The sequence below is a fragment of the Mirounga angustirostris genome, unplaced genomic scaffold, assembly GCF_029215605.1.
Source record: "Mirounga angustirostris isolate CCGP_5_RB_7025 unplaced genomic scaffold, mMirAng1.0.hap1 SCAF_10, whole genome shotgun sequence".
NCBI classification, from domain to species: Eukaryota; Metazoa; Chordata; class Mammalia; order Carnivora; family Phocidae; genus Mirounga; species Mirounga angustirostris.
Genome location: NW_026991718.1, coordinates 78,061,300 through 78,088,072, shown reverse-complemented (window position 1 = coordinate 78,088,072; position 26,773 = coordinate 78,061,300). Strand labels below are relative to the sequence as shown.

Below are 26,773 nucleotides of genomic sequence, written 5' to 3'. Positions count from 1 at the left end.
AAGGAAAAAAGACTCACAAAATAAAACGATGCAAAATATAACAACATATATTTAAAACGTGGAGGAAGTAAATAAAAATGAAGTTCTTTTAGACTATGTTCAAACGTGACTGACCACCAAATTAATATACACTGCTATATACTTTGGATGTCACAAGTGAACCTCATGGTAACCACAAACGAAAACCCGTAATAGACACACAAAAGAAATTCAATCATGACACTAAAGAAAACCATTAATCACAAAAGAGAGCAAGAGAAGAAAGGAAAAAGAGAACTACAAAAACCAGAAAGCAAGTGACAAAATGGCAATAAGTACATACCAATTAATAATTACTTTAAATGTAAATGGTCTGAATGCTCCATTCAAAAACAAAGGGTGACAGAATGGTTAAGAAAAAAGAACCCATTTATATGCTGCCTACAAGAAACCCACTTCAGTCCTAAAAACACACAGAATGAAAGAGAAGGGATAGAAAAAAGCTATTCGATGTGAACAGAAGTGGAAAGAAAAAAAAAAAAGCCGGGCAACAATGCTTATATCAGACAAAGAGACTTTAAAACAAAGACTATTACAAGAGACAAAGAAAGGCACAAATAATAAGAAATCAATCCAACAAGAAGATCCACAACTGTATTTATGTACATAAAGCTGGAGCACCTGAAGACATAAAGCAATTATTAACAAACATAAAGGGCAGAAACTGCAAGTAATAACAAGAACAGCAGGGGGCTTTAATACACCCTTCACCTCCATGGATCGATCATCCAGGTACAAAATCAATAAAGAAAGAGTGTAAGCAAATGACACATCCAACCAAATGGACTTAACTGACATGTATAGTATATCCTGTGCAACAACAAAGGAATACGTTCTTTTCAAGTGCACATGGAACATTTTTCAGGAAAGATCACGTTACGCCACGAAACAAGTTTCAATAAACTAAGATTGAAATCATATCAATCCTTTCCAACCAAAACAGTATAAAAATATGAATCAATTACAAGAGAAACATTGGAAAAAACATGTGAAGGCTAAACAACATGGTACTGAACAACCAGGGGGTCAATGAAGAACTCAAATGAAAATGAAAACACAACAGTCCAAAATCTTTGTGATACAGTGAAAGCAGTAATAAGAGGAAAATTTGTAGAAACACAGGCCTATCTCAAGAAAATAAACAATTTAACCTTATACATAAAGGAACTGGGGAGACACAACAACAGCAACAAAAGCCCAAAGTTAGTAGAAAGAAAGAAGTAACACACATTAGAGCAGAAATAAATGAAAGAGACTATAAAAACAATAAAGAAGATCAATGAAACCAAGAGCTCATTCTTCACAAAGAAACCAAATTAATAAACCTTTAGCCAGACTCATTGAGAAAAAAAGGACTCAAAATCAGAAATAGAAGTTACCGACACCACAGAAATACAAAGAAAGGACTAGGAGTCTATTACAAAAAATTATATGCAGGGATCTGCCCTCAGCTCAGGTCATGATCCCAGGGTTCTGGGATCAAGCCCCGCATCAGGCTCCCTGCTCAGGAGGGAATCTGCTTCTCCCTCTGTCCCTCCCCGTTTGTGTGCTCTGTCTTGTGCTCGCTCTCCCTCTCTCAAATAAAGAAAATTAAAAAAAAAAAATTATATGCCAACAACTTTGACAACTTAGAAGAAATGAATAAATCATTAGAAACATACAACCTTCCAAGACAGAATCAGGAGGAAACAGAAAATCCAAACAGACCAAGTAATTGCTAGTAACAAAACTGAACCAATTATCAAAACAGTCCCAACAAACAAGTCTAGAACTTTTGAAGCCAAATGGCTTCACATGTGAATTCTATCTAACACTTAAAGAATAGTTCATACCTATTCCTCTCAAACTACTCCAAAAAACAGAAGAAGGAAAATTTCCAAATACATTCCATGATGCCAGTATTACCCAAATTCCAAAACAAGACAAAGACACTACAAAAAAAGAAAACTGCAGGCCAATGTCTCTGATGAACATAGATGCAAAAATCCTCAACAAAACATGAGCAAACCAAATTCACCAATACACTGAAAACAATCATTCACCACGATCAAGTGGGATTTATTCCAGGGTTGCAAAGATGGTTCAATATCTAAAATCAATCAAAGTGATACACCACATTAACAAAATGAAGGACAAAAGTCCTAAAATCACCTCAACAGATTCAGAAAATGAATCTGACAAAAACCAATATCCATTCATGATAAAAACTCAACAAAGTGGGTTTAGAGGGAACATACCTCACATAATAAAGGCCATATATGACAAACGCACAGCTAACATCATACTCAATGGTGAAAAACTGAGAGCTTTTCCCCTAAGACTGAACAGGGCAAGAATGTCCACTCTTGCCACTTTTATTCAATACAACAAGGGAAGTCCCAGCACTAGCAATAAGACAAGAAATAAAAGTCATCCAAATTGGTAAGGAAGAGGTAAAACCATCACTGTTAGTGTTATGACAGGATAATACATATAGAAACCCCTAAAAACTCTACCAAAAAATGAGTAGAATGCATTTATTCAGTAAAGTTGGAGGATACAAAATTAATATACAAAAATCTCTTGCATTTCTATACACTAATAATGATAGTGATAGATAATAATAATTAAGTAGGAGAAAGGCAAGTTAAGAAAACCATCCCATTTTACAGTTGTGCCAGAAAGAATAAAATACCTAGAAACAAATTTAATCCAAAAGGTGAAAAACCTGTACTCTGAAAACTCTAAGACACTGATAAATGGAAGATGACACAAACAAATGGAAAGATATACCACACTTGTGGACTGAAAGAATACTGTTAAAGATGTCCATTCTACCCAAAGCAATTTACAGATTCGGTGCAATCCCTATCAAAATACCAACAGCAATTTTCACAGAACTACAACAAATAATCCTAAAATTTGTATAGAATCAGAAAAGACCCCAAACAGTGAAAGCATTCTTGAGAAAAAGAACAAAGCTGAAGTTATCCCAGATTTCAAGCTATAGTACAAAACTATCGTAATGAAAACCAGAGTGGTACTGGCACAAAGAGAGACACAGTTCAGTGGAACAGAACAGAGAGCCCAGAAATAAACCAGCGCTTATAGGGTCACTCTATTACAAAAGGGAAAGGAATATACAATGCGGAAAAGACAGTCTCTTCAATAAGTGGTTCTGGGAAACATGGACAGCCACATGTAAAAGAATAAAACCAAACCACTTTCTAACACCATACACAAAACAAACTCAAAATGCATTGAAGACCTAAATGTAAGACCTGAAACCATAAAACTCCTAGAAGAGAACACAGGCAGTAATTTCTCTGACATTGGCTGTAACAACACTTTTATGTCTCCTAAGGCAAGGTAAACAAAAATAAAGATAAACTATTAGGACTACACCAAAATTAAAACCTTTTGTAAAGTTAGGGAAACCATCAACAAAACAAAAACACAACCTACTGAATGAGAGAAGATATTTGCAAAGGATATATCCAATAAAGAGTTAATGTCAAACATATACAAAGAACAAACACAACGCAACATGCCAAAACACAAATTATAAATAAAACAATGGGCATAGAACCTAAATAGACATTTTTCCAAAGAAGACAAAGAAATGATGGCCAACAGACACATGAAAAGATGCTCAACATCACTAATCATCAGGGAAACAAAACCACAGTGAAATACCACCTTATGACAGAGTCAGAGTGGCTAGTATCAAAAAGACAATAAAAAAACAAGTGCTGCTGAGGATGTGTAGAAAAGGAACCCTGTAAATTGGTACAACCAATCAATGTGGAAAACAGTATGCAGATTCCTCAAAAAACTAAAAATAGAAATACCATTATGATCCAGTAATCCCACTACTGGGTATTTACCTAAAGCAAGCGAAAACACTAATTCAAAGAGAGAGATGCACACCTATGTTTATTGCATCATTATTTACAATAGCCAAGATATGAAAGCAACCTAAGTGATCACTGTTAAATGGATAAAGATGTGGTGTGTACACATACATACACACACACACACCCCAGAGTATTAGTCATAAAAATGAATGAGATCTTGTCATTTACAACATGGACAGAACCAGAGGATATTATGCTAAGTGAAATAAGCCTGACAGAGAAAGACAAATACTATACGATTTCACCAATACGTGGACTCTAAAAAGAAAAAACAAAATAAAGCAAAAACAAGCAAACAAGTAGAAACAGACCCATAAATAGAAAAAAGTGGTTATGAGAGGCAGGGCGGGGGGGGGGGGGGGTATGGATGAACCGTGGAGGGGAGTAGGACATGTAGGATTCCAGTTATAGAATGTATAAATCACAAAAATAAAAGGTACAGTATACTGTTAACAGCCCTGGACAGCAACAGATGCTAACTGCATTTGTGAACACAGCATAATGTGTATAGTTCAATCACTATGTTGTACACCTGAAACTAATGTAACATTGTGTCAACTGTACAGCATTATAAAAAAGAAATCAATGAAGTATAATCTTTTCAACAAAAGGTTTTGAACCGGATTTTCATGTGGAAAAAAGTGAAACTTGATCTTTATACTATGCACAAAAATTAACAAAAAATACAGATCTAAATGTTAAATAAAATTATGAAAATGGTTAAAGACTACTTATAGAGAACATAAGAAACACAAATTATAAAAAAAAAATTTCTCAGGGCACCTGAGTGGCTCAGTTGTTAAGCGTCTGCCTTCGGCTCAGGTCATGATCCCAGGGTCCTGGGATCAAGCCCCACATCAGGCTCCCTGCTCAGCGGGAAGCCTGCTTCTCCCTCTCCCACTCCCCCTGCTTGTGTCCCCTCTCTCGCTGTGTCTCTGTCAAATAAATAAAATCTTTAAAAAAGAAAAAGAAAAAAGGGGTAGGCTTACTGTAAAAGAACATGAGTGAGCATTCTGGGAATATGGAGATGGTTTATATTCTGATAGTAGTGGTTATATGTGTATATAAATTTGTCAAAATACACTTAACTGTCTACGGCCACCCTGAGTGCACCCGATCTCATCTGATCTCAGAAAATACACTTAACTTAGCATTAATACATATTGTTATATGAAAATTATACTAGGATATGTGTTTAATCACAAAAATTTAAGAAGCATGTTTTCATATTAATTCTTCAGGGGAGCTTACCTTATTGAGTGCAACAATGAAGGGACATTTTTTAGATTTCAGAAGGTTAATAGATTCAATTGTCTGGGGCTCCAAACCATGCATAATATCAACGACTAAAATGGCAATATCACAAAGAGAGCTTCCTCTGTTTCTCAGATTACTGTTGAAAAGAGGGAAAAGATGCATAAATAGAAATCTTGAAATTACTCTTTTAAAGAAACAAATGTTTCTTTGTAAAACCTAAACGAAAAAAACAAAATGAAGCACATGCATTAAAAATTTAAGTGCCATTAGCCCTTAACTTGCCAAATGCTTATCTGACATAGTGAACTGACATCAGCTGGAATAAGTTAGTTCCAGAAGTTACTCCAGTATTTCTGCAAATTTTATTGGCCAAGTTTTTTGCACTAAGGAATACAGCTAAGAGGCAACAGAATAAATTCCACGTATAATGGGTTTCACAGGAGATAGACCAAGTATGTATTAGGATTTGGTCTTTCAAAGTAGGAAAGATCTCTATAAAAAACAGGTATACTTGGGGCGCCTGGGTGGCTCCGTCATTAAGCGTCTGCTTTCGGCTCAGGTCATGATCCCAGGGTCCTGGGATTGAGCCCCACGTCGGGCTCCCTGCTCAGCAGGGAGCCTGCTTCTCCCTCTCCCACTCCCCCTGCTTGTGTTCCCTTTCTTGCTGTCTCTCTGTCAAATAAAATCTTTAAAACAAAAACAAAAACAAAAAAACAAGTATCCAAATAAATTACTACTTATTCAGTAGGCACAGATGATGATTGGTAGCTACAGGGACTACAGATCTTAATATACTACCTCAATGTTGCCTAATCAGACTTTCCCACTCACTGAACTTTTAGATTTAATGGTTTTAGTAGTTTGTTTGATGCCAAATAACACAAGTTGCTCTTACCTGAAAGACTCATGCCCAGGAGTATCAATAATGAGCATTCCTGGAATTCGTACGTTCTCTCTATCAAACTAGAAAAGGTGGGGAAAAGTAGAGAGCTTAAGAAAGTCAAAGCAATGGAAGTTTCTTTATAAAAACAATTATTCAGCCAAGAAAACTTAAAAACATCACCACTTTCTTTTCTAAATAAATGGTTTTACTACAGTCAGTGAATCAACCAGCAAAGCACAATAGTCAATATTTTCATTAATCAAAAGGAGTTTGCAGGGGGAATGAAATGAGAAAATATTCTCTTTGTTAAGGTCATAAAACACGGTGTACTCTAATTCTGAGCAGATTATCAATAAGTAACAAATGACAACAGTCGTCTGAAAGTGATTATCTATAAAAAGGTAACATGCAAGAAGAGGTTCTGACAACTTGAAAAATGTATCTGGTCCAACTTTAAAGCCAATTTTAAACTTTGAAAAAATATCCTAAAGTGTGTTTTAAAGAAAATTTACTACACCAACCTAAAATATTAAAGAAAGACTGCTTTATTTAAATAACATCATAAACACTTGACTTTCTGGACAAAAGTTCTTTAATGAATGGAAAAAAATTACAGCATGCCTGATACGGACATTCTCTTTTACCCTAAAGAGTGGACTGACCAACAAATCTCTCACATACACGATTTCTTTTACTTGCTTATCTATACTTTCTGTTAATCTTCAAGTGATTTTTCAAAATCTTATCTCCTGATCTAGGTCAAAATGATTCAAATGTAAAACATCTCATATTTGCATTCTGACGATCTTAAATCAACATTCACTGAGCACCATAATTATTTCCACTTCAGTGTCTGGAATACAAGCAATTATAATTGTCATATAAAAGTTATCCTGAAAACTTTAATACAGACCTAATAAAAATCATGCTCTTTAACTGTGTTGTAAAGTAACACCAGATTTCAAGTTCTAGCAACTAGTAGAATTAGCTATTATAAATCCTCAATGACTAACACATAGAAATATCAGATAAATTACAACCAAGATAAATTTTAAATTATAAATTTGAAAAACTGTAATTTAAGAAAACTGTCCTAAAATAAATATTTTAAATTACATACTCAAAAAGAACTGAAAAATTTCCACATAACTGGAAAACTGACCCAGAACAATCCAACCCCAAAATGCAAAAAGGCCACATTACTTATAAAAGGATGAAAACCAGCTTATGATCAAACCTGAAAGGCAATATTTTATGTGAGAAGAAACGCAAGTAAGCTTTAAGATATTTAAGGAAAGAAAATGTCAATCAAGGATTTTATATGTAGCCAACTAACTTTCCAGGGTGAAGGCCACAAAGTAGGTATGCAATATTCAAAAACTCAGAGTATTACTCCCCTTACTCCTTCCTTAGGAATCTACCAGAAAACAAGCTTCATAAAACACAATTTCAACCAAACCACCCCCCTCCAACCACCACCACCAATTGGAGACAAACCCATAGACCCTTTCGATATATAAAACTAAGACCAAAGAAAGAATAAAGGGAGATACTAGCATATAATAATTTGTGCTCTGTGTGTCAGTTATCAGTTTTGTTACTCCTTAGTTCCAAATTTACCTTTTTTACCTGCTCTGTGATAATGGAACTAGGGAATTTTTACAAGGCTCAGTTCCAAAACTGGAGCACCGTATGTATAAGATGAGCCTAAAACATCCTGCTACATCAGACTCAAGGATGCAACCAAAGACTACTAAAACTGAATCAAAAAGACTCAGGAGTCAATCACTGGATGAAAATGAGACTATATCACCACAAGAATAAATGAATTAAATCACAGTAAATATGTTAATTCATGAGTTTATAGTAAAACAAAACCAAACCACTCTTTATTAACATGGATAAAGGGCTCGGAATAACAACATTTTGCAACCTCTAACACATCAAAAGGTAGAGATTACTTTAAAAATTCCTTGTGAGTAGAAGAGTGTTTCGATTGGAAAGGGACCTAACAGAGGTCTTCTTGAGGTAAGGGCCAAGGTTCTATCTCCTAACACAGGCGACACAAAAGTATTTGCTTTATAATGATTCATTAAGCTTTACCTTAATCTCATGTGATTTTATTTATTTTGAATAAACTGAATATCTCCAACGCAGAAAGTATTAGGGAGATAAAGAAAATACAATCACAATGTGATTGAAGGAAAAGAGGGTGGGGGAGGAAACAGTTTTTCAACACGGAAATCTACAGGAAAAGTGTTAAAACATGCAGGGGAACAATATACTCTAACTTCAAAATAGCATTTGCCTTTGGGAGCAAGAGGAAAGGAAATGAAAAATGAGGGCTCCTATAACATCTAATGTTTTCCTTAAAAAAAAAAAAAAACTCAAGTAAAATTGAACAAAATGGCACAAGTATTAATTATGAATAGTGAGCATATGGATCTTTATACTATTCTTTTTTTCTGTACCTGAAATAATTTATACCTTAATTTCTGTTAGAGATTAAAACACCCCAAATACAGCGTACTTACATTTTTAATCATCTTAGTCTGTTCATTAATAGCTTCCAGGGGAACATTGGTGGCCCCAATTTGTTGCGTAATGCCGCCTGCTTCACCATCTTGTACATGTGTGTGACGAAGCTGCGATGAGACAGCAGATTCAGATTTGTATTTTGAAATATAAAAAGAAGAAACAGCAGTAAGAAAGTAGCAACCTATTTAATGTAACAGAACTGCCTATCTGTGCTTTGGTTTCTATTAGCTTTTTATAAGGTATCATTCACTTACTTAAAAAGTTATATGCTAACAATATTTTCTTACTTTATCTAGAATTTTTGTCTTCCCTGTGTCCACATGTCCAAGTACACAAATAACAGGAGCTCTTAGCTTTTCTGTATTTACATTTTTACTATGTTCAAGTCGCCGTTTCTAGGAATAAATAAAAAAAAAAATCACAAAATTATTATTTCAAACCCTATCATTACTGTCCTTTAAATTATGTTGCCTTGGCAAGAGAATGCCACAACCATCATCCAAGTTTTTTGTTAACTTAACTATACGTAATTGCATTTTACAACATAACCTTTACATTCTAATTCCCATTACAGTACCTTTGAACAAAGAGAAACCTGTTAAAATAAATTTCAGGGCAACAATGTTAAATATGAGTAAAAATAGTGTGAAGTTTTGGCTTCAACTTTCTGAGCACTTTTGTACATTGCTTATTTAAAAGAAAAGTGATCTTGTATTCCATTCAGTACATATACAATACATCGTCTAGCTTATGTGAGGGTTTTTATAAAAGGAGATATACTCTTGCATTCAAACAATTTCATTAGAACTTCAAAACTATAAATTTTTTTTTTTTAAGATTTTATTTAATTATTTGAGAGAGAGAGAGAAAGAGTGCCCGCGAGTGCACAAGCAGGGGGAAATGGCAGGCAGAGCAGGCAGAGGGAGAAGCAGGCTCCCCACTGAGCAGGGAGCCTGATGAGGGACTTGATCCCCAGACCCTGGGATCATGACCTGAGCTGAAGGCAGGCACTTAACCAACTGAGCCACGCAGGCGTCCCAAAACTATAAAATATTTTAAAGCAATATATTTTTAAACTTTATCCAGTGTACAAACACTATAAAACCTTTCAATTGAGAGACGGTTTATTTAATCCCCGGCCTAAGATATCCAATGACATTTCCTACCTTCTTAAGATACCACTCATTAGGCATGACAAGCATGTCCTTGCATCACAATGCATTTCTCTTGTAGCATTTATCTAGATACTTCAGCTTTCTAAGAACCAAACAAAAACATGCCAGCAGCAATTTGAAATGCCAACTTTTCAAGTACAGTAAAGCTGGCATTCAAATGAGATAAGACTTTCATCAAAATTCTGAAGTAATTTCCAAAACATCTTCCATCTAAAAACCATTTTTGTAAAATTTCTTTACTTTCATTTCTACCACTAGACACTGGATCTTTCTACAGAAAATGGAATGAAAAAACATTTTGGAAGGTCAAAAGTCAGATGTGAATATTTACTAACAAGGAGTAGTACACAAGAGCTTTATATTCTATGACTCAAATGCAAGCATCATGACCTTAGCTAGGATTTGATTATGGTTGAAAATGGCCTTTTTCTCTCACACTTGGTGTAGCATTAAAATTTTCTGGAGGGCAATGCAGTATAGACTTTAACTCAGAAGTTCTACCTGTAAGTATCTGTCCTGAAGCAATGACATAAGCATTCAGAAATGCATGTGTACAGCAGTGTTCGTTCACTGCAGTACTGTAACAGCAAAAATTAGTAACCACTTAATCATCTGTAGCTGGGATTTCTTAATGAATATTTCCTCAATCCCAGGGCTGAAAACTATCTGGTTGCATAGAATCGCTTAGATACCCCTATCCACAATGGAGATTCTTACTGAGGAAGTCTGGTATGGATTTTAGAAAATTATACGTAGCAAGGTTTTGGAACCATGAAATTTGTTATGGACTTAATTTTATCTCTCCCAAATTCATACACTGAATCCCTAACTCCCAATGTGACTGTATTTGGAGATAGGGCCTTTGAGGAGGTAATTAAAGTTAAATGGGTAGGGCCCCAATCCAATAGGACAGATGTCCTTACAAGAGGAGAAATAAGAAAAACCTCTCTCTGGGCATGCATGGAGTAAAGGCCATATGAAGACTCAGTGAGAAAGCAGCCATCTGCCACCAAGAAGAGAGCTCTCACCAGGAAACAACCCTGCTGACGCTTTCATCTTGAACTTTTAGCCTCAATAGCTATCAGAAAATAAATCTCTATTGTTTAAGGCACTCAGTCTGAGGAGATCAAAAAGATAAAAAACCTTTCACTAGTTTGACCAGGGGCGGGGAGGGGGGGAGGGGCCACAGATCACCAAAATTAGAATCAAAAGAGACGCCACTACTAACCTTACAGAAATGTAAAGGATTATAAAAGGATACCAAAGCTCTGAGAAACAAACTGAAGATTTTCGAGGGGAGGAGGAGGGAGATGGGTTAGCCCGGTAATGGGTATTAAGGAGGGCACATATTGCATGGAGCACTGGGTGTTATATGCAAACAATGAATTATGGAACACTACATCAAAAACTAATGATGTACTGTATGGTGACTAACATAAAATAATAAAATAAAAAAAAAGATACCATAAACTTTATACTCACAACTTAGATGAAACACAATAGGTTAGAAAGACAAAAATTACTGACAATGACTCAAGATGAAAAAGAAAATATGACAAAGAGATAACAATATAACAAGTAAAGAAACTGTATTAGAAATTTATAAGTATTCGAAAGACAAAAGCTTTGTTATTTTGCCAAACACTTAAAACTGGAAAAACAATCTTTTAAAACCTCTTGCAGAAAAAAAGAGGAGGAAGGAACACTTCGTGACTTAACCTAGGAAGCTAATTTTAAACTGACACCAAAGCCAGACAAACAAAAGAAAGTTACTGATCAATATCCTCATGGGTATAGATCACAAAAACCTCAACAAAATATTACAAACCAAATCTAGTAACATATAAAGAGGATTATACCAGGATCAACTGGGATTTATTCTAGGAATGCAAGGTTGGGCTTAACATTTGAATACCAATACATCATACATTAATACAAAAAAGAAAAAAGAATTTCAATACACCTAGAAAAGGCACCCATTTCCATTCATGATATGAACTTTCAACAAACTGAAAATGATAAAAGGCACTACCATTAACACCACAGTTAAAGGTGAAAATCTGAATGCTTTCCCCACAAAGATTGAAAACAAGGCAAGTACGTCTGCTCTTACCACTTCTACTCAATAATGTACTGTTCTAGCCAGGGAAATCAGGCAAAAAAAAAGAAATGAGCAGCAATGAGATTGGAAAGTAAGAATTAAAACTGTCTTTGATAGAGGACGTAACAGTGATTATAAGAAATTCTAAGGAATCCATAAAAAATTATTAGAAAAATATTTCAATATAGTTAAAGGATATGAGATCTATAAAACTCAATTGTATTTCTTTATACTAGAAATGAAAAAATTTTTTAAATTTGTGAACCCATTTTCAATAGCATCAAAAACAATAAAATACCTAGTAATAAATTTAACAAAAGAATTACAAATCTTAAACTGAAAACTATGAGACACTACTGGAAGAAACTGTAGAAGATCCAAATGAATGGAGAATCAGCCCATTTCATAGACTGGAAGATTCAATATTATTAAAATAAATGATAATTCTCCCTAAAGTTGATCTACAGATTCAACACAATCTCCATCTAAATCTGAGCAAGTTTTTTGCAGAAATTGACAAGGTGACCATAAAATTTATATGGAAAAGCAAGTGACCTAGAATAGCCAAAACAAACTTGAAAAAGAGTAACAACACTGTAGAACTTATATTTGCCTACCTCAAAACCTATTATAAAGCTATAGTAATGAAAACAGTGTGGTACTGGCATAAGAACAGATAATACAGATGATGAAACAGAACGGAAAGTCTGAGATCAGATCAGAGATAGAGCCAAAGATACAGGAAACTAAAGGTAGAAATTTAGGAAAAAAATTAGGACAAAATATTCATGACCTTGGGTCAGACAATGATTTCTTTAATACAACACTAGAAGCGTGCTCTATAAAAGCAAGTTTTGATAAAATGGATGTTAACAAAATTAAAAATTTATTCACTTCAAAAGAAACTTAAAATGAAAAGAACTCTCACAACTCAATAAAAAGACAAATTACAAAATTTAAAAATCGATGAAAATTTGAATAGATGTTTCACCAATGAAGATACAAGAATGGCCAAGAAGCACATTGAGAAATGCTCAACATCACAGAAATGCAAATCAAAATCACAGTAAGATATACTATTTCATATCCACTAGAATGACTATAATTGAAAAGACAGATGTTAACAAGTATTAGTGAAGATGCAGAGAAACTACTAAAACCCTCAACTGGTGGAAATCTATAATTGTACCACTCTGGAAAATAGTTTAGCACTTTCTAAAAAAGTTACACAAAAATTTACCATATGATCCAGCAATCTCACTCTTAGGAATATATAAAAAAAAAAAACGAAAACACATTTCCATACAAAAGATTATATGCAAATGTATATAGTAGTACCATTTACAATAGCCAAAAATGGAAACAACTCAAATATCCTCTAATTAGTGATGAAATAATAAAATATGGTATACTTATAGAACACTATTTGGCAATAAAAATGAACAAAATTCTGATAGAGCTATAACCAGAGTAAGTGAAATAAGATAGACATAAAAGACCACATAATATATGACTGAAATTTATAGCAGTCCCCTCCTTATCCAGGAGGTAATACATTCCAAGACCATCAGTGGATGCCTGAAAATGCAGACAGTACAAAACGCTACATATACTATGCTTTCTCCTATACATATCTAAAATAAATTTAGGGGTGCCTGGGTGTCTCAGTCGGTTAAGCATCCGACTCTTGATTTCAGTTCAGATCATGATCTCAGGGTTGTGAGATCAAGCCCTGCAGCGGACTCTGTGCTGGGCATGGAACCTGCTTAAGATTCTCTCTCTCCCTCTACCTCTACCCCACCCTCCTAAAAAAAAAAAAGTTAAATTGATAAATTAGGCACAGTGAGAGATTAACAATAACTAGTAATAAAAAAGAACAATGATAAGAATATACTGCAGAAAAGTTATGTGAGGGGCGCCTGGGTGGCTCAGTCGTTAAGAGCCTGCCTTTGACTCAGGTCATGATCCCAGGGTCCTGGGATCTAGCCCTGCATGGGGCTCCCTGCTCAGCAGGAAGCCTGCTTCTCCCTCTCCCACTCCCCCTGCTTGTGTTCCCTCTCTCACTATGTCTCTCTCTGTCAAATAAATAAATACAATCTTTAAAAAAAAAAAAAGCTATGTGAATGTGATCTCAAAGTATCTTATTGTACTGTACTCACCATTCTTCTTGTGATGATGTGAGATTATAAAATGCCTATGTAATGAGATGAAGTTAGTGAGTAATATAGTGTTAGGCTACAACTGACCTTCTGACAATACAAGAGAAGGAGGATCATCAGCTTCCAGACTGCAGTTGACCATAGGTAGCTGAAACCATGGAAAGCAGAACTGTGGATGGGTGGACTGGGAGAGTGGGGCTAGGAACAGGGAATGACTACAAATTGGGACAAGAAATCTTTTTGAGGTGATGAAAATAAAGTTGAGTTGTGATAACAGATGCACAACTCTACAAACTTACAAAATATCACTGAATTGTACACTTAGAACGCATCAATTCATTAGTACCTAAATCATATCCCAACAAAGCTGCTTAAAAATTTGCTGGGTGAAGAGGTCCAAAGCATACTGTTATGTGGAAAAAAAGAAAATATTGGGAAGCACGGGTGGGCTCAGTCAGTTAAGCGTCTGCCTTCAGTTCAGTTCATGATCCCAAGGTCCTAGGACTGAGTCCCCCAATAGGCTCCTTGCTCAGCGGGGAGCCTCCTTCTCCCTCTGCCTGCCGCTCCCCCTGCTTGTGCTCTCCCTTCTCTAATAAATAAGTAAATAAAATCCTTAAAATATATATATATCTACAAAATTTATTATCTAACTTAGTTTTAATTAAACATTTTAAAAAACTTGAAGCTCATGTACAGAACTATAACACAAGTCTGGGAAGTGAGATAATGGAGAAACTTCTTTCTGCATTATATCCATTGTTTTTATTTTTTTTATAAATATTTTTATTTATTTATTTGACAGAGAGAGATAGTGAGAGCAGGAACACAAGCAGGGGGAGTGGGGGAGGGAGAAGCAGGTTTCCTGCTGGGCAGGGAGCCCGATACGGGGCTTGATCCCAGGACCCTGGGATCATGACCTGAGCCAAAGGCAGATGCTCGAAGACTGAGCCACCCAGGTGCACCAATACCCCTTGTTTTTAAATCTTCAAACACATCACAAATGGGTAGAGAATAAGGGAGTTGGCTTGATTAGGTGCTGTGGGAAGCAGCAGTTACAACAGGGAAGAAGGGAGGGGAATGCCACTGGTATCTAGTGGGTGGAGGGCAAGGATGCTGCTTAACATCCTAAATGAAGAGGACTGTCCCACAACATAATTATATGGCCCAAAGATATCAATAGTGGCAGGGGTGAGAAATCCCAACTTACAACAATAGATTTTCTTAGTCCTTCAGAAATTCAGAAAATGTATCCCTTTAATAGACTTTACAGAAGGATTAGGCAAACATTGATATTTAAAAATACATAGGTTATTTAAAAAAAATCAATTAAAAAACTGAAAATTAGAATTCTAAATGAAAATATTTTTAAAAAAAAGAAAGCTAAAATCGTTTATAGCTTTGAAATACTTTAACATCCTTAAGCAAACCAGTTTTTAGTATATTATTTATACTAAGCTGACATAATTAAAGAAAACTCTCAAGTCTATTGCATTAAGTAGGAAAAATACAGTAAGCATGCTAGGTATGTACACTTTGCTAAATAGAAAGATGCCTCGGGGGCGCCTCAGTGGCTCAGTCGTTAAGCATCTGCCTTTGGCTCAGGTCATGATCCCAGGGTCGTGGGACCAAGCCCCACGTTGGGCTTCCTGCTCAGCGGGGAGCCTGCTTCTCCCTCTCCCACTCCCCCCTTACTTGTGTTCCCTCTCGCTATCTCTGTCAAAAAATAAATGAAATAAAATCTTTAAAAAAAGATGCCTCATTAACCCACCAGATTTCAATAACTAGAGTCATCAGATGCCTCACAGTGACTAACCTAAAATACACAAGGCAAACACCAGTTTAACCCTTTAGGACTACAGGGTATATGCTTAGAGTATCTCTGCATACCCTTAAACAAACATTTAAAGAGCACATCAAAATTTGGAGAAAACAAACAAAAACAATAAAGCAGTATACCATTCTGACTTAGATGAGGGAGTAAGGTGCTTAGGTTAGATCAATGTCAAAGACCCAATGTCCAACCCAAGGTCATGAATATTTTGTCCTGTTCCCCCCACCCCCAAATTTACACCTTTAGTTTCTTTTATCTTTAGCTCTATCTCTGATCTGTTTTAAGATAACTTTTATATATGATTTGGGGTCAGAGACTAAACTCATTTTTTACTAATTTAACTAGCATCATTGGTTGAAAAAGCTATCCTTTTCCCACTGAATTGCTTTGGCATCTTTGAAAAATCAATAGGTCAGGAATATAAGAATTTTTGGACTTCCAGTTCTGTTTCATCATCTGTATTATCTGTTCTTATGCCAGTACCACACTGTCTTTAGCTCAGAGAACAGTTCTAATGATCCCAGATGAGAAGCTGGGAGGAAAGGAGTACAGAGAAAGGGGAAAATAAATACCTCAATCCTCCGTTTGGCTTTGTCATAAGCCCTTTCTTCTTTAGTTCGATCATCATCAGAGTCGTATTCAGATTCTGAACTCATTTCTTTACTTGGTTTTTTATCTAACATTTTCCCTGCATCCTTCTCGTCGGACACCTTTTCATCTTCTTCATCACCTTCACTGCCTTCACTCTCTCCTTCCTCTTCCTCTTCCTCTTCACTCTCATCTTCTTCACTCTCTTCTTCCTCCTCCTCCTCTTCCTCCTCAGGATTTTCTTTTACTTCTATATGCACCGTGTTTTCTTCTTTCAGGAAAAAGAGATTTGAAAGTTAAAAATGGAGATTTCCATCAACATTATAGAGACCTTAAAGGGAAAAATACTACTAAGGGTGCACGAAGTATGGCAGTAATATTATAAAACATCATGAATGCTAAACTGTTTTCATGCATCATAAATGTAAAGCATTGGTCACATATTTGCTACAATGCAGACTGCCATTTAACAGTAAAAACTTAATATGTTACTGATCCAGGCTATAAGACAGAACAAGAACCAAGGGGGGGCGGAACACAACACTTAAAATTTCTTTCAGTTGGGGTCATTTGCCAATTCTGCACTTGATCTCAGCCAAAAGCCTGAGAAGCAATGGCCATTCGGAGGAGGCAGCTTAAAGGTGAAGCAGTGCTTAGGGGTCCAGGCACTGGGTCTATTAAAGACTCAAGGGGACAAGGTGGAAAGACATTGGGTAAAATTCTTATTGTGGAATGAAATCCCAAAGAACTGAACACTAGCAGTTAGAATGAATAGGTAATAAACAGGACCTCCCCATTATTGGCCAATCACCTCCAGATTCTATCAATTCTAAATCTAGAATAAGATGATTCAATATTGCTAGTTCATTCAGACTCCTGGTGGATGTACACATAAATTCTCTCTGGAGAAAGAAAAACACCATACCTGATGTCAAATCAGTCCTACAGTTTTACAAGTATAATATCCAGCACAATATATGAAAATAACAAGCCACGTGGAAAAATTATGTACATGATGGAAGACAGCAAGCCCCCAAATGAGGGATGCCTGGGGCGCTCAGTTGGTTGAACATCCAACACTTGGTTGGGCTCAGGTCATGATCTAAGGGTCATGAGATTGAGCCCTGAGTTGGACTCTGTACTCAGGGGGAGTCTGCCTGAGATGCTCTCTGCCCCTCCCCCCTTACACTCCCTAAAATAAATGGTCTATTAAAAAATTTGAAAAATGACTATGTTTCTAACATCTAGGGAGCAAAAGATGAAAAAGTTTAGAAAGTAGAAACCTATAAAAAATAGTTAAATAGAGTATCTAAAACTAGAAAATACTGGAAACAAAACTAAGAACCCAAAAGCTGGGTTTAACAGGGGAGTAGAAACAGCTGAAAGCTAGTGAACCAGAAGACAGATAAGAAACACTCTAGAATGAACCATGGAGACTCAATTAGGTGGAAAGCATGAAAAGAAATGAAACAATGATATAGTAAGAAGACATATCATAGACATAACTAGAATCCCTGAGGAGAATAATGGCTCATAACACTGCAAAATCGATAAAAACATAAAACCATGCATTGATAAAACTCTATAGGCAAAATTAATAAAAGAAAATTGACCCTGGCCACATCATACTAAAACTGCTGAAAACCAAAGGCACATGAAAACTTTAGGTTGATATCTGACTTCTCAACAGAAACAATGAAAGGTAACACAATGGAATAATATCTTCAAAATGTTAAATAGAATTTCAGCAAAGAAGAGGAGGAACAAGATGGCGGAGGAGTAGGGACCTAAATTTCGTCTGGTCCCAGGAATTCAACTAGATAGGGATCAAACCATTCTGAACACCTACGAACTCAACAGGAGATCGAAGAAAAGAATGACAGCAACTCTCTGAACAGAAAAGGAACCACTTTCTGGAAGGTAGGACGTGCGGAGAAGTGAATCCAAGGTGATATAAGGGAAGACAGACAGCAGGGGAGGGGGCCTCCGTCAGCCACTACTGGCAAGTGATACAGCAGCGGAGCACTAAATCGGAACTTTTAAAAGTCGGCTCCGCTGAGGGACGTCGCTCCAGTGGCTAAGCTGGGGGTGGAACCCTCGCTGGGACAGTGTGGTCTCAGGGCCCTCAGGGTCACAGGAAGACTGGGGGTGTCTGAGTGTGGCAGAGTTCCGAGGTATCGGAGCGGGGAAGCCGGCTGCAGAGACGGAGCCGAGGAGCGGGCTCTCAGCTCGGAGTTGCCATAAACCGTGATCCGCAGCACAGTCAGGCCACTGCTCCTCCAGCAGGGACCCAACAAGCGGCAGATCCAGGGAGACTCCCCTTCCTCCCCCAGGAGGAGCGACGCAGGAGCACACTGCAGGGATCTGCTGGGTTTGGAGCCTCCACACGGGGTCGTGCCAGAGATAGAAACGCTTGGTCACAGGCCGGGTGAGCATGGAGTGGGGCCGGAGACCGGGGAGACGGAAGTGAAAGACTGCTTTTCTCTGGGGGCACACTGAGGAGTGGGGCCTGAGCTCTTGGGTCCTCCAGGGCGGAGACTGGAAGTCCACCATTTTCAGTCTCGTCCTCCAAAGCTGTACGGAAAGCTTGCAGGGAACAAAAGCTCCAGAGAGCAAACCCGAGCAGATTACTTAGCCCGGCCCCTGGCAAGGGCAGGGCACTTCCGCCTCCAGAAAAGACATTTGAGAACCACTGCAACAGGACCCTCCCCCAGAAGATCAGCAAGAACAGCCAGTGAAGACCAAGTTCACTCACCGATCAATGAGAACAGCAGAACTCCAGCACTAGGGGAATACAGCACACAGAATTGATGGCTTTTTTTCCCCATGATACATTAGTCTTTCAAAGTTAATTTTTTAGTTTTTTTCTCTATTTTTTTTTAATTTGTCTTTTTCTGTTTTTCAACCAACATCTTATCAATCCCTTTTTTTTAAACCTTTTTAGAGTCATACTCTATCACTTCATTGTAGTTAACCTTATTTTGTGTGTGTGTGTGTATATATATATATATATATATATATATATATATAAGTTGTTCTCTCTTTAAAATTTTGGGATACAATATGTTTCTTCTAAGAGACCAAAATATACCCTAAATCTCTAGTGTATGGCTTTGTTCTAGTCTCCTGCCTGATCACATTCTCTCCCTTTTTTTTATTTAATTTCTCTTCTTTTTTTTTCTTTTAAAGATTTTATTTATTTAGGAGAGAGTGAGAGAGAGTATGAGAGGACAGAGGGTCAGAGCGAAAGGCAGACGCCCCACTGAGCTGGGAGCTGGATATGGGACGCCGGGATCATGAACTGAGCCGAAGGCAGTTGCTTAACCAACTGAGCCACCCAGGCGCCCTCTCTTCTTTCTTTTCTCAACCAACTTATCAAATCCTTTTATAAAATCTTTTATAATTTTCATCTTTACACTCATATTCCATCCCTTCATCGTATTTACCCTTATTTTTGTACATAAGATTTTCTTTCCTTAAAATTTTGGGAGGTAGTTTCTTCTAACAGACCAAAATATGCCCAAAATCTAGTGTGTGGCACTGATCTATTCACCAGCCTGATCATATTTCATCACTTTTTTTTTCTTTTTCTTTCCCTTTCTTTTCCCTAAATCTTGTGATTGCTTTAGTGTATATTTTTCTGGGATCATTGTTACCCTGTTAGCATTTTGTTCTCTCATTCATCTGTTCTCCTCTGGACAAAATGACAAGACAGAAAAACTCACCTCAAAAGAACAAGAGGCAGTCCTGGCTGCCAGGGACCTAATCAATACAGACATTAGTAGGATGTCGGAACTAGAGTTCAGAATGACAATTATAAAGATACTGTCTAGGCTTGAAAAAAGCATGGAAGATACTAGAGAAACCCTTTCTGGAGAAATAAAAGAACTAAAATCTAACCAACTCTAAATCAAAAAGACTATTAACGAGGAGCAATCAAAAATGGAGGCTCTAACTCTAGGATAAATGACGCAGAAGAGAGAATTAGTGACATAGAAGACAAAATGATGGAGAATAAAGAAGCTGAGAAAAAGAGATAAACAACTACTGGATCATGAGGGCAGAATTCGGGAGATAAGAGATACCATAAGACGAAACAATATTAGAATAACTGGGATCCCAGAAGAAGAAGAAAGAGAGAGAGGGGCAGAAGGTATATTGGAGCAAATTATAGCAGAGACCTTCCCTAATTTGGGGAAGGAAACAGGCATCAAAATCCAGGAGGCACAGAGAACCCCCCTCAAAATCAATAAAAATAGGTCAATACCCTGACATCTAATAGTAAAACTTAGGAGTCTCAGAGACAAAGAGAAAATTCTGAAAGCCGCTCGGGAGAAGAGATCTCTAACCTACAATGGTAGAAACATTAGATTGGCAACAGACCTATCCACAAAGACCTGGCAGGCCAGAAAGGACTGGCAGGATATATTCAGAGCACTAAATGAGAAAAATATGCAGCCAAGAATACTATATCCAGCTAGGCTGTCATTGAAAATAGAAGGAGAGGTAAAAAGCTTCCAGGAAAAACAAGAACTAAAGGAATTTGCAAACACGAAACCAGCCCTACAAAAAAATACTGAAAGGGGTCCTCTAAGCAAAGAGAGAGCCTAAAAACAACATAGACCAGAAATGAACAGAGACAATATACAGTAACAGTCATCTTACAGGCAATACAATGTCACTAAATTCATATCTTTCAATAGTTACCCTGAATTTAAATGGATTAAATGCCCCAATCAAAAGAAACAGGGTATCACAATTGGATAAAAAAAACAAATAGGAACCATCAAATGCTGTCTGCAAGAGACTCATTTTAGACCCAAAGTCCCCTCCAGATTGAAAGTGAGGGGGTGGAAAACCATTTACCATGCTAATGGACACCAAAAGAAAGCTGGGGTGGCAATCCTTCTATCAGACAAATTAGATTTTAAACCAAAGACTGTAATAAGAGATGAGGAAGGACACTATGTCATACTTAAAGGGTTTATCCAACAAGAAGATCTAACAATTGTAAATATCTATGCCCCTAACATGGGAGCAACCAATTACATAAGGCAATTAATAACAAAAGCAAAGAAACACATCGACAACAATACAATAATAGTAGGGGACTTTAACACGCCCCTCACTGAAATGGACAGATCATCTAAGCAAAAGATCAACAAGGAAATAAAGGCTTTAAATGACACACTGGACCAGATGGATTTCACAGATATATTCAGAACATTCCATCCCAAAGCAACAGAATATACATTCTTCTCTAGTGCCCATGGAACATTCTCCAGAATAGATCACATCCTGGGTCACAAATCAGGTCTCAACCGGTACAGAAAGATTGGGATCATTCCCTGCCTATTTTCAGACCACAATGCTTTGAAACTAGAACTCAATCACAAGAGGAAAGTCAGAAAGAACTCAAATCCATGGAGGCTAAAGAGCATCCCACTAAAGAATGAATGAGTCAACCAGGAAATTAAAGAAGAATTAAAAAAAATTCACAGAAACAAATGAAAATGAAAACACAACTGTTCAAAATCTTTGGGATGCAGCAAAGGTGGTCCTAAGAGGAAAGTATATAGCAATACAAGCCTTTCTCAAGAAATAAGAAAGGTCTCAAATACACAACCTAACCCTTCACCTAAAGGAACTGGAGAAAGAACAGCAAATAAAGCCTAAACCCAGCACGCAAAGAGAAATAATAAAGATCAGAGCAGAAACCAATGAAATAGAAACCAAAAGAACAGTAGAACAGATCAACGAAACTAGGAGCTGGTTCTTTGAAAGAATTAATAAGATTGATAAACCCTTGGCCAGACTTACCAAAAAGAAAAGAGAAAGGACCCAAATCAATAAAATCATGAATGAAAGAGGAGAGATCACAACCAACACCAAAGAAATACAAACAATTATAAGAACATATTATGAACAACTATATGTCAGCAACTTAGATCATATGGAAGAAATGGATGCATTCCTAGAGATAATAAAATACCAAAACTGAAGCAGGAAGAAATAGAAAACCTGAACAGACCCCTAACCAGTAATGAAATTGAAGCAGTAATCAAATATCTCCCAACAAACAAGAGCCCAGGGCCAGATGGCTTCCCAGGGGAATTCTACCAAACATTTAAAGAAGAATTAATACCTATTCTTCTGAAACTGTTCCAAAAAATAGAAATGGAAGGAAAACTTCCAAACTCATTTCATGAGGCCAGCATTACTTTGAGCCCAAAATCAGACAAAGACCCCAACAAAAAGGAGAATTACAGACCAATAACTCTGATGAACATGGATGCAAAAATTACCACCAAAATACTAGCCAATAGGGTCTAACAGTACATTAAAAGGATTATTCACCACGACCAAGTGGGATTTATCCCTGGGCTGCAAGGTTGGTCCAACATCTGCAAATCATTCAATGTGATACAATACATTAATAAAAGAAAGAACAAAAACCATATGATCCTCTCAATAGATGCAGAAAAAGCATTTGACAAAGTACAGTATCCTTTCTTGATCAAAGCTCTTCAGAGTATAGGGATAGAGGGTATATACATCAATATCATAAAAGCCATCTATGAAAAACGCACAGCGAATATCATTCTCAATGGGGAAAAACTGAGAGCTTTCCCCGTAAGGTCAGGAACATGGCAGGGATGTCCACTATCACCACCGCTATTCAACACAGTATAAGAAGTCCTAGCCACAGCAATCAGACAACAAAAAGAAATCAAAGGCACCCAAATCAGCAAAGAAGAAGTCAAACTCTCACTCTTTGCAGATGATATGATACTTTATGTGGACAACCCAAAAGACTCCACCCCAAAACTGCTAGAACTCATATAGGAATTCAGTAAAGTGGCAAGATGTAAAATCAATGCACAGAAATCAGTGGCATTCCTATACACCAACAAGACAGAAGAAAGAGAAATTAAGGAGTTGATCCCATTTACAACTGCACCCAAAACCATAAGATACCTAGGAATAAATCTAACCAGAGGCAAAGAATCTGTACTCAGAAAACTATAAAATACTCTTGAAAGAAATGGAGGAAGACACAAAGAAATGGAAAAACATTCCACACTCACGGATTGGAAGAACAAATATTGTGAAAATGTCAATGCTACCTAGAGCAACCTACACATTCAATGCAATCCCCATCAAAATACTATCCACTTTTTTGAAAGAAATGGAAGAAATAATCCTAAAATTTGTATGGAACCAGAAAAGACCCCGAATAGCCAGAGGTATGTTGAAAAAGAAAAGCAAAGCTGGTGGCATCACAATTCTGGACTTCAACCTCTACTACAAAGCTGTCATCATCAAGGCAGTGTGGTACTGGCACAAAAACAGACACAGAGATCAATGGAAAAGAATAGAGAGCCCAGAAATGGAACCTCATTTCTATAGTCAACTAATCTTCGACAAAGCAGGAAAGAATGTCCAATGGAAAAAAGACAGTCCCTTCAACAAATGGTGTTGGGAAAACTAGACAGCCACATCCAGAAGAATGAAACTGGACCATTTCCTTACACTACACACAAAAATAGACTCCAAATGGTTGAAAGACCTCAATGTGAGACAGGAGTCCGTCAAAATCCTAGAAGATAACACAGGCAGCAACCTCTTTGACCTCAGCCGCAGCAACTTCTTCCTAGACACATCGCCAAAGGCAAGGGAAGCAAGGGCAAAATGAACTATTGGGACTTCATCAAGATAAAAAGCTTTTGCACAGCAAAGGAAACAGTCAATAAAACCAAAAGACAACCAACAGAATGGGAGAAGGTATTTGCAAATGACATATCAGATAAAGGGCCAGTATCCAAAATCTATAAAGAACTTTTCAAACTCAACACCCAAAGAACAAAGAATCCGATCAAGAAATGGGCAGAAGACATGAACAGACATTTCTGCAAAGAAGACATCCAAATGGCCAACAGACACATGAAAAAGTGCTCAAGATCGCTCGGCAATAGGGAAATCCAAATCAAAACCTCAGTGAGATACCACCTCACACCAGTCAGAATGGCTAAAATTAACAAGTCAGGAAACGACAGATGTTGGCAAGGATGCAGAGAAAGGAGAACCCTCCTACACTGTTGGTGGGAATGCAAGCTGGTGCAACCACTCTGGAAAACAGTATGGAGGTTAATCAAAAAGTTGAAAATAGAGCTACCCAATGACCCAGCAATTGCACTACTGGGTATTTACCCCAAAGATACAACTGTAGGGATCTGAAGGGGTACGTGCACCCCAGTGTTTATAGCAGCAATGTCTACAATAGCCAAACTGTGGAAAGAGCCAAGATGTCCACTGACAGATGAGTGGATAAAGAAGAGGTGGTATATATATACAATGGAATATTATGCAGCCATCAAAAGGAATGAAATCTTGCCATTTGCAATGACGTGGATGGAACTGGAGGGTATTATGCTGAGCGAAATAAGTCAATCAGAGAAAGACATGTGTCATAAGACCTCACTGGTATGAGCAATTCTTAATCTCAGGAAACAAACTGAGGGTTGCTGGAGTGGTGGGAGGTGGGAGGGATGGGGTGGCTGGGTGACAGACACTGGGGAGGGTATGTGCTATGGTGAGTGCTGTGAATTATGTAAGACGGATGAATCACAGACCTGTTCCTCTGAAACAAATAATACATAAGTTAAAAAAAAAAAAAAAAAAGATAGCAGGAAGGGAAAAATGAAGGGGGGGAATCAGAGGGGAGACGAACCATGAGAGACTATGGACTCTGAGAAACAAACTGGGGGTTCTAGAGGGTTGTGGGATGGGTTAGCCTGGAGATGGTTATTAAAGAGGGCACGTACTGCATGGAGCACTCGGTGTTATACGCAAGCAATGAATCATGGGACGCTACCTCAAAAACTAATGATCTAATGTATGGTGATTAACATAATAAAAATAAAGAAAAGCAAAAATGGAATGCCTCACTAACAGGTTCATACTAAAGGAAATTCTAAAAGGTATTCTTCAGGCAAGAAGAAATGATCTCAAATGGAAGATCAGAGATCCAAAAAGAAATGAAATACAACAAAGAGCTGACAATACGAGTAAACTTAAGCCAAAACTTAAAAAAGGAATTAAAATAAATGGGAATAACAAACTGAGGAGTGGATAAATTTGCTCATGTATTCTACGGTCTTTGCATTGTCTGGAACGAGGGTATTATTAGACAGTAATAAAGATCCATGTTAAAAGTCTCTAGAGTAATGACTAAAAGTAAGTGGGAAAGTATACAACTTCCAAGCTCATGGAAGGACGAACATACAGAATTTTAAAAAAAAGGTGGGGTGGGGGAGGTGCCTGGGTGGCTCAGCCAGTTACAGCTCAGGACATGATCCCAGGGTCCTGGGATTGAGCCCCGCATTGGGCTCCCTGCTCAATGGGAAGCCTGCTTCTCCCTCTCCCTCTGCTGTTCCTCCTGCTTGTGCTTTCTCTCGCTCTCTCTCCTGCTCTCTGTCAAATAAATAAATAAATAAAATTTTAAATAAAACAACAATCCCAAGCATGGTTAGAAAGGACAAAAAAAGAAACAGAACCAGTAAGGATTAAATAAGATAACAAATACTCTTCACTAATTACATAAAGGGTTAAATGTAATGGGCTAAGTGGTCTAGGTAAAATACTGACTGACAAACTGGATTTAAAAATCTCAACTATGTGCTAATCAAGGAGACAGATAAAGTTAAGAATAGAAAAAGATCATATAAATCAAAGCTATGTCACTGTATCAACATCAGATAAAGTATGTTTTAAGGCAAAAAGCATTGTGAGAAATAATTAAAACAAAAAAACCACAAAAACAGAAATAAAAAATAGAAATAAGACACAATAGAATAGTAAATCAATGAGTCAAATTCATCAAAAAAATATGAGTGTATTTACCTAAAATTTATCAAACAAAACTAACAGAGCACAGGGAGAAATAGACAATCCACAATCATGGCAGATTTTATCTCACTACTCCCAGTAACAGAGAAGGCAGTCCAAAAAAAAAAATCTCAGATTAAAAAAGACTTGAACAAAATGATGAGCAAATCTGACCAAATACAGTTTACCCTTGAACAACATGGGGATTAGGAATGTCAATGCCCCCATGCAGTTGGGAATCCATGTATAACTTTTGACTCTTCAAAAATTTAACTAACAGCCTACTATTGACCATAAGCCTTGGTAATAACATAAACAGCTGACTGACACATAGTTTGTATGTGTATTACATACTGTATTCTAATAAGCTAAACCAGATAAATAAAAATGTTACGAAGAAAATCTTAAGGAAAATATA

General features: G+C 37.0%; 1 protein-coding gene across 2 annotated transcripts in view; it reads right to left on the bottom strand.

Annotated features, from left to right (window-relative positions):
* The window catches only part of EIF5B (eukaryotic translation initiation factor 5B), a 96,251-nt gene that overhangs the window by 16,115 nt on the left and 53,363 nt on the right, over positions 1–26,773 (bottom strand). The window contains exons 10-14 of one of the 2 annotated variants that reach the window (XM_045885165.2): positions 16,452–16,738; positions 8,901–9,008; positions 8,610–8,720; positions 6,088–6,155; positions 5,187–5,328 (exon numbers count right to left, since the gene is read on the bottom strand). In XM_045885165.2, coding sequence (XP_045741121.1) covers positions 5,187–5,328; positions 6,088–6,155; positions 8,610–8,720; positions 8,901–9,008; positions 16,452–16,738 — 716 coding nt within the window. The remainder of the gene's footprint in view (positions 1–5,186; positions 5,329–6,087; positions 6,156–8,609; positions 8,721–8,900; positions 9,009–16,451; positions 16,739–26,773) is intronic. The other variant, XM_045885166.3, reaches the window with a different exon arrangement.